The following is a 14140-nucleotide window of genomic DNA, read 5'->3' on the forward strand; positions in this document are numbered from 1 at the left end:
CTCAAACATGCCATGTTCTTTCTCATCTCTGGACCTTTGCACCTTTTATTCTCCTGTGGAACGGCCTTCCCCTCTGCTCATCCCCTGTGGTGTACCTTCACCTTCCCCACCCTCCCTCTGGCCCCCGCTTTTCTGACTAACTCCTATTCAAAAAGGATAAAAAAACTTAAAGGCCACTTCTGGGAATCCTTCCTTTACCTACCAAGTCAATTAGGCCCTCCTATATATCCTGATAGCATCTTTATTTTCCTCTATCATTGCACTTATAGTGCATCTAACTCATTAATAATCCCCTCCTCCACAAGATTAAAAATTTTCATAAGGCAAGACGCTGTCACCCTTGTGCATTAATAATTTCCTGGACCTAGCACAGTGCCTAGTGAAATTCATGGCTCTTAAGACTCTTAATCTGTTTACATCTTTCTTTCCTGCCAAATCCCTTGGTTTTACTCTTGCTCCCTCCCCCAGTCTTCACACCATCTCTGATCTTAAACTAAACTACCAACTCATTTTTTAAACGTTTCTCTTTGTTTTTGTTCATTATATTTCTGTGTTTTTTTTCCCCCTTTAACCTTTTACTTTGACAATGTCACAATTCTTTAAGGCTTAACTCAAAGCCCTTCTCAACTCCCGTAGGCAGAATTAATCACTCCCTCCCCTATAGTAATTTGTTTTTAGTTCCCAATACATGCTTATCTTATATTCCGATTAGTTGAGGATAAAGGTTTGTTTTGTTCATCTTTGTGTAACTAGGTATTATGAATGTAGTTGAATTTAATGTACATGGTCAACATTAATGGAGTTCTAGACTATTGTTTCCACATTGCTATTTAATATGCATCTCTGACAATTTCAGATATTGTGGAGAACTCAAGTAGAGGCAATTTAGTGTAGACAAGAGCATGGGATTTGAGACATCAGTATTTCAGGTGTACCATTTACTACTTGACTTTGGGGAAAATAAAATGATCTTTAAGTTAAAGTTATCTGTAAAAATGGAAATAAAGATAATAGCTATTTTGCCTCCCTTATCGGATTGTGATAAGAATTAAATGAAATCATGTATATGAAAATTCTCTATACATTCTAAAATGTTATGTAAATGTTGATAGCTGTTTGATTTCTCATGCATCTGCCCTAATTTTTATGTTTTCTTAGACCACGGCACAGCGTGGCAAGTTTAGAAAGCATTGTGAACGAAGCTAAGAACATTCCAGCCTTTCTACCCAATGTGCTGTCCCTGAAAGAAGCCTTACAGAAGGCTCGAGAATGGACAACTAAAGTGGAAGCTATTCAGGTAAGGAGCTTTTTGAATTCTCCTGCCATTCAGATAATGCTCTTTCACAAGTGAATCCTTAAAGGCTTTAATTTTTTAGAATAGAAAAATCATAAAATAATATTTACAGTACTTAAAACTCACTTGTTTTTGCATCTGATTTTATAATTCTAAATAACTATTACCTGTTTAAACATTATTTATCTGTATTGACTCCCTGCTATAAAAGATGACAGAATGAAGTAAGTGCTAGAGATAAAAATTTGCTTGAATACATAATATTTCTTCTGAATTATACAAACCATTGGGGCATGCACAGTACTCAGGATATAAGTGCTCTTTATTATAGAGCTACACTCAAAGAAAAAGGAAACCAACTCTCTTCTACTGAACTGCTGCACCAAGAAAGAACATATTCTAGTTGTCAAGTTCTAATGACTTCTTTTTTACTTTTTTTTCAGTTGACTTTTTTTCTGGGATCTGCTTAGCTGTCTTTCTTTCTATGCTGTTTTTAAAATTATCTCTTACTTCATCAGGAAAGCTCCTCCATTTCACCTTTGACCTATTTCAGGCAATTGACTGTCCAATAATCCTTACATGGCTGTTTATTTATGAACTGGAGGGGAGGTCCTTCAGCCCGGCCTGCCCCCTCAGGAGCCCTCGGGCGGGAGGTGACCCAGCGATCAGGGGAAGGCGATGCCCCCATCACACCTCTGCTGCTGCCACGCCGGCAGCACAAGCCTTGGCTGGCCCTGGTTACCTGTGCCTCGGGCTGGCCCTGAGTAGCTGGGCAGCTGCCATCCGAGGCTTGCCTGCACCTCGGGCCAGCCCTGGGCGGCTGGGGGGCTGAGGGGACTGGGCACCGCCATCTTGTGGCTGTGGGCTCTGCCATCTTTGAGGGTGTGGCAGTCAGCATATTCCCTCCTTATTGGCTGTGGGTGCTGCCATCTTTGTGAGGGCGAGATTGTCAATTAGCATATTCCCTCTTTATTAGATAGGATGAAGGACTTAGACAGGAAGTACAGGTAGCTGTCTTGGATTCCCTCTAATTTTAAAGGACTTTTCCTCCACCAATCCCTTTCCTTCAGTGGGAGGACTGACTTGTAGACTCTAAATAAGTGGACAGCTCTGTTCACAGGCAAACTCTTCTTTAGGATACCTAGCTTGGGAGCAGGCTCTATCTAGGCTTAGCCAGAAGGTATTCTGTAGTCAAATGGCTATAGTTAGCTACAGAGAGATTAGCAGTAATTAAGGTATTTCTTGACCTTATCTGTATCTAGGTTTTAATTTTCAATTAGCTGTCTGTTCTTATTCTAACACCATTCCAATTTAATTATACCATTTTAATACCTCAGGACGAGAACCTTATTACTTTTTTCCGAAGTTTCTTGCTCCATGTTTCAGTATAACTTTCAAAATGAATTTGTAGGCAGATGAGTCAGTTAATATATGGGAAATAACCTTTAAAAAAAAAAAAATATATATATATATATATATATATATATATATATATATATATAATTGATTTTAGAGAGGAAGGGAGAGAGAGAGAGAGAGAAACTTCAGTGAGAGAGAATCATTGATCAGCTGCCTTCCGCTCGCCGCCTCCCCCTCCACTGAGGATTGAGCCGCAACCTGGGCATATGCCCTTGACCAGAATCTATCCCAGGACTCTTCAGTCTGCAGGCTGATGCTCTATCCACTGAGCCAAACCAGCTAGGGTGGGAAATAACCTTTTAATGGAAATATCAGTATTTAGCACATAATACTATGTCTTTCCTTCATAGCCTCTGAAGAGCAATGAATGTTATGGGATATATACAGTTTCTTATCGGAATGCTAACATGTTTATCTGCTAGCAGATTCATCCAGTCTAAGATATCACTCAATTAATGTCTACAAGCTGCCAACCCACTTCAGGTGTTCTTACTAAGACCCTAGAATGGATTACTTGTTAACTCATATGTTGTAATGATTTAATTAGTTAGTGAATTTAAAGTTGTATGAGTTTTAAAAACAATGACTTCATTACATGGAAATGTTGAAACATTGTGGCTTAGAAGGAAAATATCCATTCTTATATGTGTTTGTATAACATAAAATAGAGGTGGTTATCAGAACTAAAGCAACATTTTGTAGTTGTTGGAAAAATTGTGAAAGACTTTGAAACAGGTGAAAGAGATTACTAATGGTTGTCTTTTCAATGGAATATTGGATGTTGTCTAGTGGACCCTCCACAATTATCTAATTTTAGGACTGTATACCTTAAATTATCTTTGACGAAGCTATTTAACAACTCTTCAGTTATTTTAAAATGATAGTGATACAAATGAATTATGTTCATAGAGAAGCAATTACATTTGTCCTTGTATTTGAAACAATTGATTTCCACACTGTAGAAAAGGTAATTCCATTGTCCTGTATGACAGCGGTTGCCAACCCGTGGTCCACGAGGTCCAAAAGGTTGGTGACCGCTGGTTTAAGGGAACCTTTGGAGCAGTGGTTGCCAACTGGTGGTCCACGAGGTCTGAAAGGTTGGCGACTGCTGCTATATGATAAACATCTTGTTTCCATCCATTAGCAAATTCCTTTTCTCATTTCTAATTGCACATATATATCTGTTCTTAAATTGTCCTTTGAACTGGTTTTTATATCTTACTGGTCCCCTCATTAATTAATAAAATTAAAATCTTTGACAACTTGAATTTACTTTAAATTTATTGAGGTTATATTAGTTAATATATCATTTTCAAGTGTACAATTCTATACATCATCTGCATATTGTATTTGCACAAACTTTTTAAAAACATTAGTATCTATTAATTCAAGAGATACAAAAAGGTTTAAAGAATAATATTTAATTTAAAAATTCACTCTAAATTCCATAAGTGAATGCAAATTGTGAGAGGATGTACTTTTGTTTTTCAGAGTGGCAGCAACTATGCTTACTTGGAGCAGCTGGAGAGCTTATCTGCTAAAGGGCGTCCTATCCCTGTGCGTCTTGATGCATTGCCCCAGGTAGAATCACAAGTAGCAGCAGCTCGGGCATGGAGAGAACGGACTGGGCGGACCTTTCTTAAGAAGAATTCTAGCCATACATTGTTACAGGTAAAGAGTAGTTTAATTTATGGATACATACTTCAATCTCCTCATCAGAAGTAGGGAGTAGTATTATTGTTTTCATTTTATCTGGCCATGATTATACAAGTGATTCCTATTAGGTATTATTAAATGTTGACTAGACATTTGGAGCCTATGGCAAACTTATTTCTGGTTCCTCTTGTGCTGTGTCAATTAGCCTGGATCTTATCTCTTTTGTTAATGGACTCTGTCCCTGAAAGATCTTTCTCAGAAGCACAAATTTAAATACTCATTACCCTTTTCATCTTGAGCATTTAAACATACTAGTTGGTCATTATGGCAGGCAGCGCAGGTAAACATGGTACTTGCTTCCTCCCACAACCACATTAAATCACAACTAAACTATAGAACAACCATCATTCAGAACCATCTGAAATTCAGTTTAGTGCAAGTCCTACAACTGGGGAATTAAAGAAGAAGCCCCATTGAAACTGTTGGTGGGGCAGAGACACAGAACGGGCTGGTCCCACACCCATATGTGTCAGATAAAAATCAGGAGGGATATCTTAGCTGCAGAGGTCCCCACTGAGGAACAAGAGGTCCTGTGCTGTGCCAGCACAGCCAATGGTTTGGTGAGCCTGAGGGAGGGTGGCGAAGGATTGAAGAAAAGACAAAGAGAATAAGCTGGGTCTAGGTGGATCTCCTGTGCCTGGCTAAGGCCACAGAGAAAGATCCAGACAGCAAGCTAAGCCTTTATTTTATAGCTAGTGGTAAACAAGGTAGTGGTCACCATAGTTACAATGTTCTTGTGAGTTTCACTTGTTTTGGCAGCACTTGCTGCATCTCCCACAGCCCATTAGCTACCCAGATAAGATCTAGGGAGCATCATAAAGTCAGGCTTAATTATGCTTAGAGGGCTGTGCTCTCTAAGCTGGGACTTGTTTGTGGCTTTGCCAACAGGTCAGTCCAAGGCTTAACCCTATAGCTGCTTCCTACAAGGTTCCATCCCCACACCAGGTCCCCCAGCCCAAATTCCAATGCTGGAAGAGAAGTCGCCATAACTTCTGGCCATAGAAAACCAGCAGGGATTGAGGCTGAGGGAGACTGCTGGAGTCGCAGGCAGTTCCTATTAAAGGGCCCTGCACAAGGACTAACTCAGACTCACTTTCTCTGCTCTCCAGCATGGGGCAGCAGCTCACAGGTTGGAACAGGGAGAAATTGAATTGTTCAGCATCAGGATGAGAGCTAAGGGGCGGGAGCTTTCTCCCAGGCAGAAGTGCTGGCAGAGGCCACTGTTCCTTTCATTAGCCCCCCACTCCCAGAGATCTGGCAGGTCAGCATCATATCTGAGACTCCATCAGCCTGGCTCACAGTTTGCCCCACCCTGGTGATTCCCTGAGGCCTCACCCACCCATCTTTTGGGCACACCCAAGCTGTTTCTTTTTTTTAAAAAAAAGTTTATTGATGGATTGATTTAGAGAGAGAGAGAGACATTAATTTGTTGTTCTACTTATTTATGCATTCATTGGTTGATTCTTATATGTGCCCTGACTAGGAAACTAACCCAAAACCTTGGCATATTGGGATGACGCTGTAACTAACTGAGCTACCTGGCTAGAGCCTGAGCCTAAGCTGTTTCCAGTTGTTTTCCATATGAATGGCCATCTTAGCTCATGCTTCAGATTTTCATGCTTCAGAATTTTCCAAAACAAGCAGCATCTGTCCTCAGTAAGCTGTGTATCTCTCACTAGGTTGACTCCAGACCTAGTGACCTTGGGTCACAGCTTGGCCTCACCAGGACACTTACAAACTCAGCACAAGTAGCAACCATCTGCAGATTGCTTTGTAGCTCATACCTGGTGGCCTTTGTAGCTCATGTCCCAGGCAGAGCACAAGCAGCAGCTGATCTTGGCTTGCACCTCCCTGAAGGTCCCAGAGCCAGTACACCCAGTGGGCAGCTTTAGAACACATTGAAGCACCACCATCCAGCCACCTCAATGAGCAATAAACTCACGGGGTGGATTCAGCAGGCACCAGAGCCCTGCTGAAGTAAGTCCTCCTCTGTGTAGTTGGCCTCTGTATAGCTGATCCTCCATGGTGGTTGGAGGTTAGTTATAGCCACTCCTTTCAACTGATCCACCTGGTGGATCCATCCCTCCCATTGATGTGCCAACAGCAATCAAGACTCAGCTACTACAGGAGGTTTACACAGCCTACATGGGGAATGCACCTCAAATGCCTAGCTTGGGTGTTCGGGGTGGCTGTGCCACTGTACTCTAGAGCAGCAGTCGCCAACCGGTGGTCCTCGGACCACTGGTGGTCTGTGAGGTCTGAAAGGTTGGTGACCACTGCTCTAGAGGAGACCTGCTACATTAGGCTATTTTACTAAGCTTGGGAAATGTAGCAGCTCTAGCTAATACATTAGAAACAAAGGCCAACTTAACCCCCCGCTCCTCCACACAAGTACTAAAGGCTGCCCATGCTAGAGTTCAGAGAAAGTTGGTCTAATTTTGGAGGCTGTCAAAATGAGACAAAGAAACATGTCTCAAATGAAAGAACAGAACAAAACACCAGAAAAAGAACTAAACGAAATGAAGATAAGCAATCTACTAGATTCAGAGTTCAAAATATCTATACTAATAAAAGGGTAATATGCTAATTAGACTGGGAGAGCTTCAGGATGTCCTGGACAAAGCCATGGTGGCGGGGCCGAGGCAGAGGCGGTTAGGGGTGATCAGGCCGGCAGGGGAGGACAGATGGAGGTGATCAGGTTGGCAGTGGAGGGCATTTGGGGGCGAGCAGGCCAGCAGGGGGGGGCAGTGAGGGCAATCAGGTCGACAGGGGGGCTCTTGGGGGAAACCCAGGCCTGCAGGGGAGGGCAGTTTGGGGAACCAGGCCTGCAGGGGAGGGAAGTTGGGGGGACCAGGCCTGTAGGGGAGGGCAGTTGTGGGGGACCAGGCCTGTAGGGGAGGGCAGTTGGGGGGGATCAGGCCGGCAGAGGAGGGCAGTTAGGGGCAACCAGGCCTGCAGGGGAGGGCAGTTGGGAGTGACCAGGCTTGCAGGGAAGGGCAGTTGAGATTGACCAGGCTGACAGGGGAGGGCAGTTAGGGACGACCAGGCTGGCAGGGGAGGGAGTTAGGGGCAAACAGGCCTGCAGGGGAGGGCAGTTTGGAGCGACCAAGCCTGCAGGGGAGGGCAGTTGGGGGGGACCAGGCCTGCAGGGGAGAGCAGTTGGGGGGAACCAGGCCAGCAGGGGAGGGCAGTTGGGGGCGGGGGGACCAGGCCTTCAGGGGAGGGCAGTTGGGGGAACCAGGCCTGCAGTGGAGGGCAGTTGGGGCAACCAGGCCAGCAGGAGAGGGCATTTGGGGGCGGGGGGACCAGGCCTGTAGGGGAGGGCAGTTGGGGGGGACCAGGCCTGTAGGGAGGGCAGTTAGGGGGAACCAGGCCTGTAGGGGAGGGCAGATAGGGGCGACCAGGACTGCAGGGGAGGGCAGTTGGGGGTGACCAGGCCTGCAGGGGAGGACAGTTGGGGGCGACCAGGCCTGCAGGAGAAGGCTGTTGGGGGCGACCAGGCTGGCAAGGGAGGGCAGTTAGGGGTGACCAGGCCGGCAGGGGAGGGCAGTTAGGGGCAATCGCGCCAGCAGGGGAGCAGTTAGGTGTCAATCAGGCTGGCAGGGGAGTGGTTAGGGGGTGATCAGGCTGGCAGGCAGAAGCAGTTAGGGGCAATCAGGCAGGCAGGCAGGCAGGCAGGTGAGCAGTTGAGAGCCAGCAGTCCTGGATTGTGAGAAGGGTGTCTGACTGGGCCTAAACGGGCAGTCGGACATCCCTTGAGGCGTCCCAGATTGGAGAGGGTGCAGGCTGGGCTGAGGGACGAATTTCGTTATAAGGATGCTCAATGAATTTAGTGAGAACTTCAACAGCATAAAAAAGGACCAGTCAGAAATGAAGGATACACTAACTGAAATGAAGAATAATTTACAAGCAATCAACTGTAGAGTAGATGTAGCTGAGAATCAAATTAGAATATAAGAAAGCCAAAGAGACCCAATCAGAATAGCAAAAAGAAAAAGTACAAAGAATGAGGATAGTGTAAGGAGCCTCTGGGACAACTTCAAGTGTAGCAACTTCAAGTGTAGCAGCATATCCATGGGAAATGAGAAGAGAGAGAGCAAGAAATTGAAACCTATTTTAAAAGATAATGACATAAAGCTTGCCTAACTTCGGTGAAGGAAATAGATATAAGTCCAGGAAGTGTAGAGTCCCAAATAAGATGAACCCAAAGAGGCCCACACTAAGATACATCGCCCACACTAAGATACATCATAATTAAAACGCAAAAGCTTAAAGACAGAGAGACTCTTAAAAGCAGCAAGAGAAAAGTAGTTAGTTACCTACAACGGAGCTAATTTCTCAACAGAAACTTTGCAGCCCAGAAGGGATTGGCAGGAAGTAAAGTGATGAAAAGCAAGGACCTACAACCAAGATTACTGTACCTACTAACAAAGCTAGTCAAAGGACAGGTAAAGAACTTTTCAGACAAGAGAAAGCTCATCACCACCAAACCAGTTTTATATGAAATGTTAAAGGGTCTTGAAGAAGAAGAAAAAGAAGGAGGAGGAGGAGGAGGAGGAGGAGGAGGAAAAAAATAAAATGGCAATAAATACATTTCTATAAACATTAGAATATAACAAAACAAAATAAGTGAATAAGTAGAATACAAATCGACTCATAGAGATACAGAGAATGTTTTGACAATTCCCAGCTGGGAAGGGGATTGGAAGAATGGGTTACAAAGGTGAAGGCATTAAGAACTACAAGTGGACATATAGACCAGTGGAACATAACAGAGAACCCAGAAACCTACCCAAACCATTATGCTCAAGTAATATTTGACAAAAGAGGCAAGAGCATACAATGGAGTCAAGACAGTCTCTTCAATAAATAGTGTTGGGAAAATTGAGCAGATACGCAAAAAAATAAAACTAAACCACCAACTTACACCATACACAAAAATAAACTGCAAATGGATAAAGGACTTAAACGTAAAACTGGAAATCATAAAAATCTTAGAAGAATCCATAGATAGCAAAATACCAGAATATGTCGTAGCAGTATCTTTACCAATACAGCTCCTAGGACAATGAAAACTAAGGAGAAAATAAACAAATGGACTACATCAAAAGAAAAAGCTTCTGCAAAGCAAAAGAAACTCAACAAAACAGCAAGAAAGCCCACTGCATGGGAGAACATATAAGGGTTTAATCTCTAAAATTTATAGCGAACTCATACAGCTTAACAAAAGGAAGATACTAGTAAATCCAATAAAAAAAATGGGCAAAGGACCTAAATAGATATTTTTCAAAAGAGGACATACAGAAGGCCAAGAGACATGAAAACATGCTCAAAGTCACTAATCATCCGAGAGATGCAAATCAAAACAACAACGAGATACCATCTCACACCTGTCAGAATGGCTATCAACAAATCAACAAATGCTGGTGAGGATGTGGAGAGAAAACCCCTGTGCACTGCTGGTGAGAATGCAGACTGGTACCTCCACTGTGGAAAACAGTATGGAGTTTCCTCAAAAAGTTAAAAATGGAACTTCCATTTGACCCAGTAATCCCACTTCTAGGACTATATCCCAAGAAAACAGAAACACCAATCAGAAAGGATATATGCACCTCTATGTTCATAGCAGCACTATTTACAATAGTTAAGATTTGGAAACAGCCTAAGTGCCTATTAGCAGATGAGTGGATTAAAAAACTGTGGCCCTGACCGGTTTGGCTCAGTGGATAGAGTGTCGGCCTGCGGACTGAAGGGTCCTGGGTTCGATTCCGGTCAAGGGCATGTACCTGGGTTGCAGGCACATCCCCAGTGCAGGAGGCAGCTGATCGATGTTTCTCTCTCATCGATGTTTCTAACTATTCTCTCCCTTTCCTCTCCGTAAGAAATCAATAAAATATATTTTTAAAAAATAAAAAATAAATAAAAAACTGTGGTGGTATATCTACGCAGTGGAATACTATGCTGCTATAAAAAAGAAGGAATTCTTACCATTTGCAACAGCATGGATGGAACTGGAGTGCATTATGCTAAGCGAAATAAGCCAGAGAAAGATAAATATCATATGATGTCACTCATTTGTGGAATATAATGAACATAAACTGATGCACAAAAATAGAACCAGAGACATAGAAGCATCGAATAGACTGTCCAACCTATGATGGAAGGCAGGGGTTGAGGAGGAAAGAGACCAACCAAAGTACTTGTATGCATGCATAACCAATGGACATAGACGGTAGGGGGGTGAGGGCATGTGCTGGAGGGTGGAAGTGGCCGGGGAAAGGTCAATGGGGGAAAAAGGAGACTCATGTAATACTTTAAACAATAAAGAATTTAAATTAAAAAAAAGTACAAACTAATTATTTCAGAATGTTCATGGGGATGTAATGTATAGTATAGGGAATATCCTATATAATAAGAGAGGAATATGCTAATTATCCATTACGCTGTGAGGTGTAACGGCTGACTGTCTAATGACCAGATCACGGATCTGCAGGAGGGTGGGGCAGCGAACTACAAGTGGGTGGCAGAGATCTACAGGAGGGGGCAGGGAGCTACAGGAAGGCGGGGCAGTAGCGGAGAGCTATAGGAGGGCAACAGTGACCTACTGGCGCACAGATTCATTTGCAGGGCTACTAGTAGTCAATAATATCCTAATAGCTCTGTATCGTGTCAGATGGGTTCAAGGTTTATCAGGATGGTCACTTAGTAAGTTGTATAATGTCTAATTACTGAGGTGTATAACTGAAATTAATATAGTAATGTATGTCAACTATAATTGAAAATAAAAAAATAAATAAATAGTTGTTAAGGGCATAGACTTTGAAATACGATAGTTTCATGTTTGAGGACTGGCTCCCTAATTACTAACCCTGTGGCCTTGGGCAAGTTGTTTCCTTTCTGAACCTCAGTTTCCCATTTGTAAAATATAGAAAATACTTACTTCAGAGGGCTGTTATGAGAATTGAATTAGGTAATGTGTGTTAACCTCTTAAGAAAGTGCCCAGGACTTGGTGAGTAGTCAATACATGGTTCCTTTTATTATTTTCAGTTTTAAGAATTTTTTTTTTTTTTAAAACCAGAGCTCAGTATTTGGTTTTATTTTTGTAGGTGCTAAGTCCCCGAACTGACATTGGTATATATGGGAGTGGTAAAAACAGAAGGAAAAAAGTAAAAGAACTAATAGAAAAAGAAAAAGAGAAAGAAAAGGATCTGGACCACGAGCCTCTGAGTGATCTGGAGGAAGGATTGGAGGAAACCAGAGATACAGCCATGGTGGTAAGAAATTATGATATGCATTTTAACTTTGTATGGTGAATACAAAATTCTGTGAAGATACTAGCAAATTCACTGTTTTTATGTTTTTAACTGTTTTTATTTTTATACTAGAGGCCCGGTGCACGAAATTTGTGCACGGGGGAGAGGGTCCCCTCAGCCCAGCCTGCACCTTCTGTAATCAGGGACCCCTTGGGGGATGTCCGACTGCCGGTTTTGGCCCGAACCGGCAGTTGGACATTCCTTTCACAATCCGGGACTGCTGGCTCCTAACTGCTCACCTGCCTGCCTGATCACCCCTAACCGTCTCTGCCTGCCAGCCTGATCGCACCTAACTGCCCCCCTCCCTCCCCCCCCCCGCCGCTGGCCTTGGTCACCCCCAACTCCGCCCCCCTGCTGGCCTGGTTGTCCCTCACTGCCCCTCTGCCAGCCTGGTCACCCCTCGCTGCCTCCCCTGCCATCATGCTTGTCCCCAACTGCCCCCCCCCCCCCGCCAGCCTGGTCGCCCCCAATTGCCCCCCCTCGCTAGCCTGGTTGCCCCTCACTGCCCCCCCCCCCCCGCCAGCCTGGTCGCCCCTCACTACCCCCCTGCCGGCCCGTTCACCCCACACAGCCTGCTGTTCAGTTGTTTGGTTGTCCCTTGCTAACCGCCCTGCCGGCCTGGTCGTCCCACGCAGCCTGCTTGTTCAGTCGTTTGGTCATCCCTCGCTAACCCCCCTGCCGGCCTGGTCGTCCCATGCAGCCTGCTGTTCATTTGTTACTGTGAAGATGTCGTGACCAATTTGCATATTACCCTTTTATTAGTATAGATACTTTTTCTGGCTTTATGTTTATATATATTTCAGATGTTTTTTTAATATTTATAATCAAAGTATATAAAAAGTTTACTATTCTCTTCTCTCCCTGAAATTTTCTATATCGTTCTTTATTGTTGTCTTAATAGTTTAATGTTTTATCAAATTTTCTATAATTTGTTGAACTTTTATCTGATATTGAACATTTGGTTGTTACTAAGTGTTCACTATTATGGATACTAATAAAGTGAATTTCTTTGTATATAGCTTTTTCCTTTTTTAAAAAATATATTTTTATTGATTTCAGAGGGAAAGGGAGGGGGAGAGAAAGATAGAAACATCAATGATGAGAGAGAATTATTGATTGGCTGCCTCCTGCATGCCCCCTACTGGGGATCAAGCCTGCAGCCTGGGCATGTGCCTCTGACCGGAACTGAACCTGGGACCCTTCAATCCCCAGGCAGACACTCTACCCACTGAGCCAAACTGGCTAGGGCGCTTTTTCTTTTTTCAAGTTATTTTCTTACACTTGACTCTTAGGAATTGGATTACTGGGTTAGAATTTAATGGCTTAATACTATTGTGCTTTTCAAAGGAATTGTATCAGCTTACTGATATCCGCTGCTATTTAAAATATCTTCCTTTTCTTAGTAGCATTCAACAGTATAGTGAGTGCTCAATAAAATATTTGTAGGTCATTAGGTGAAGGCATTAAGAAGTATAAATTGGTTATTACAGAATAGTCATGGGGATGTAATGTACAGTATGGTGGTGTTTTTTCTTTTGTTCTGTTTGTTTTTGGTTTTTGTTTGAGAGTAGGAAGAATGTGTGTTAAGATTACTAGGAGCCTGATGAAAGAGAAAAATAAAAATGAATTTGGTCAATATGTAGTAAGGAGATGCATATGGTATTTCTGCCTACAAATGACCCTGTGTTTTTTCTTCCCTTCCCAATTTTAGTTTTCAATTATAGTTTGCATTCAACATTATTTTATACTAGAGGCCTGGTGCACGACATTTGTGCACTGGGGGGAGGGGTCTCCCAGCCCGGCCTGCACCCTCTCGTAGTCTGGGACCCCTCACTCCTTACCCGCTCGCCTGCAGCAGGGGTGGGAGAGGCTCCCGCCACCACTGCTGCACTCGCCAGCCGTGAGCCCGGCTTCTGGTTGAGTGGCACACCCCCTGTGGGAACGTCATAGTGACTAGTCGTTAAGCCGTTCGGTCGATTTGCATATTAGGGTTTTATTATATAGGACTAGTTTCAGGTGTACAGCATAGTGGTGATCATATACTTTACAAAGTGTTCCCCCAATAGTCCAGGTACCATCTGGTACCATAAATAGTTATTACAATACTGTTGCCAAATGATCCTATTTTGAGGCCAGCAGAAATGATTTCTCATTAGGGAGCCTGCCTAACAGGTTATCTTACCAGGCAAATAGAATAGGAAATTATTTTAAAACTATAAAAGTTTAAAAAGAAAGTCTACTGACAGTATTCATGATAACTAAATATTACTTGCTTTCATTTACTTTTTTGAAATGAGCTACATAAAATCTTGTTATAATTGGTCATCAGGCTGTGTCATTCTACTATTACATAGATGCCTTCTAGAAAGAAGAATTGATTTGTATAGAACTTCCTCC

General features: G+C 43.2%; 1 protein-coding gene across 2 annotated transcripts in view; it reads left to right on the plus strand.

Moving 5' to 3' along the window:
- KDM5A (lysine demethylase 5A) overlaps positions 1 to 14140 on the plus strand; it is a 109239-nt gene that overhangs the window by 69561 nt on the left and 25538 nt on the right. For both annotated transcript variants that reach the window (XM_080661401.1, XM_080661402.1), the window contains exons 20-22: positions 1159 to 1297; positions 4205 to 4384; positions 11537 to 11704. In XM_080661401.1, the coding sequence (XP_080517527.1) occupies positions 1159 to 1297; positions 4205 to 4384; positions 11537 to 11704 (487 nt within the window). The remainder of the gene's footprint in view (positions 1 to 1158; positions 1298 to 4204; positions 4385 to 11536; positions 11705 to 14140) is intronic.

This window comes from Plecotus auritus, assembly GCF_963455305.1.
Source record: "Plecotus auritus genome assembly, chromosome: 3".
Taxonomy (NCBI): Eukaryota; Metazoa; Chordata; class Mammalia; order Chiroptera; family Vespertilionidae; genus Plecotus; species Plecotus auritus.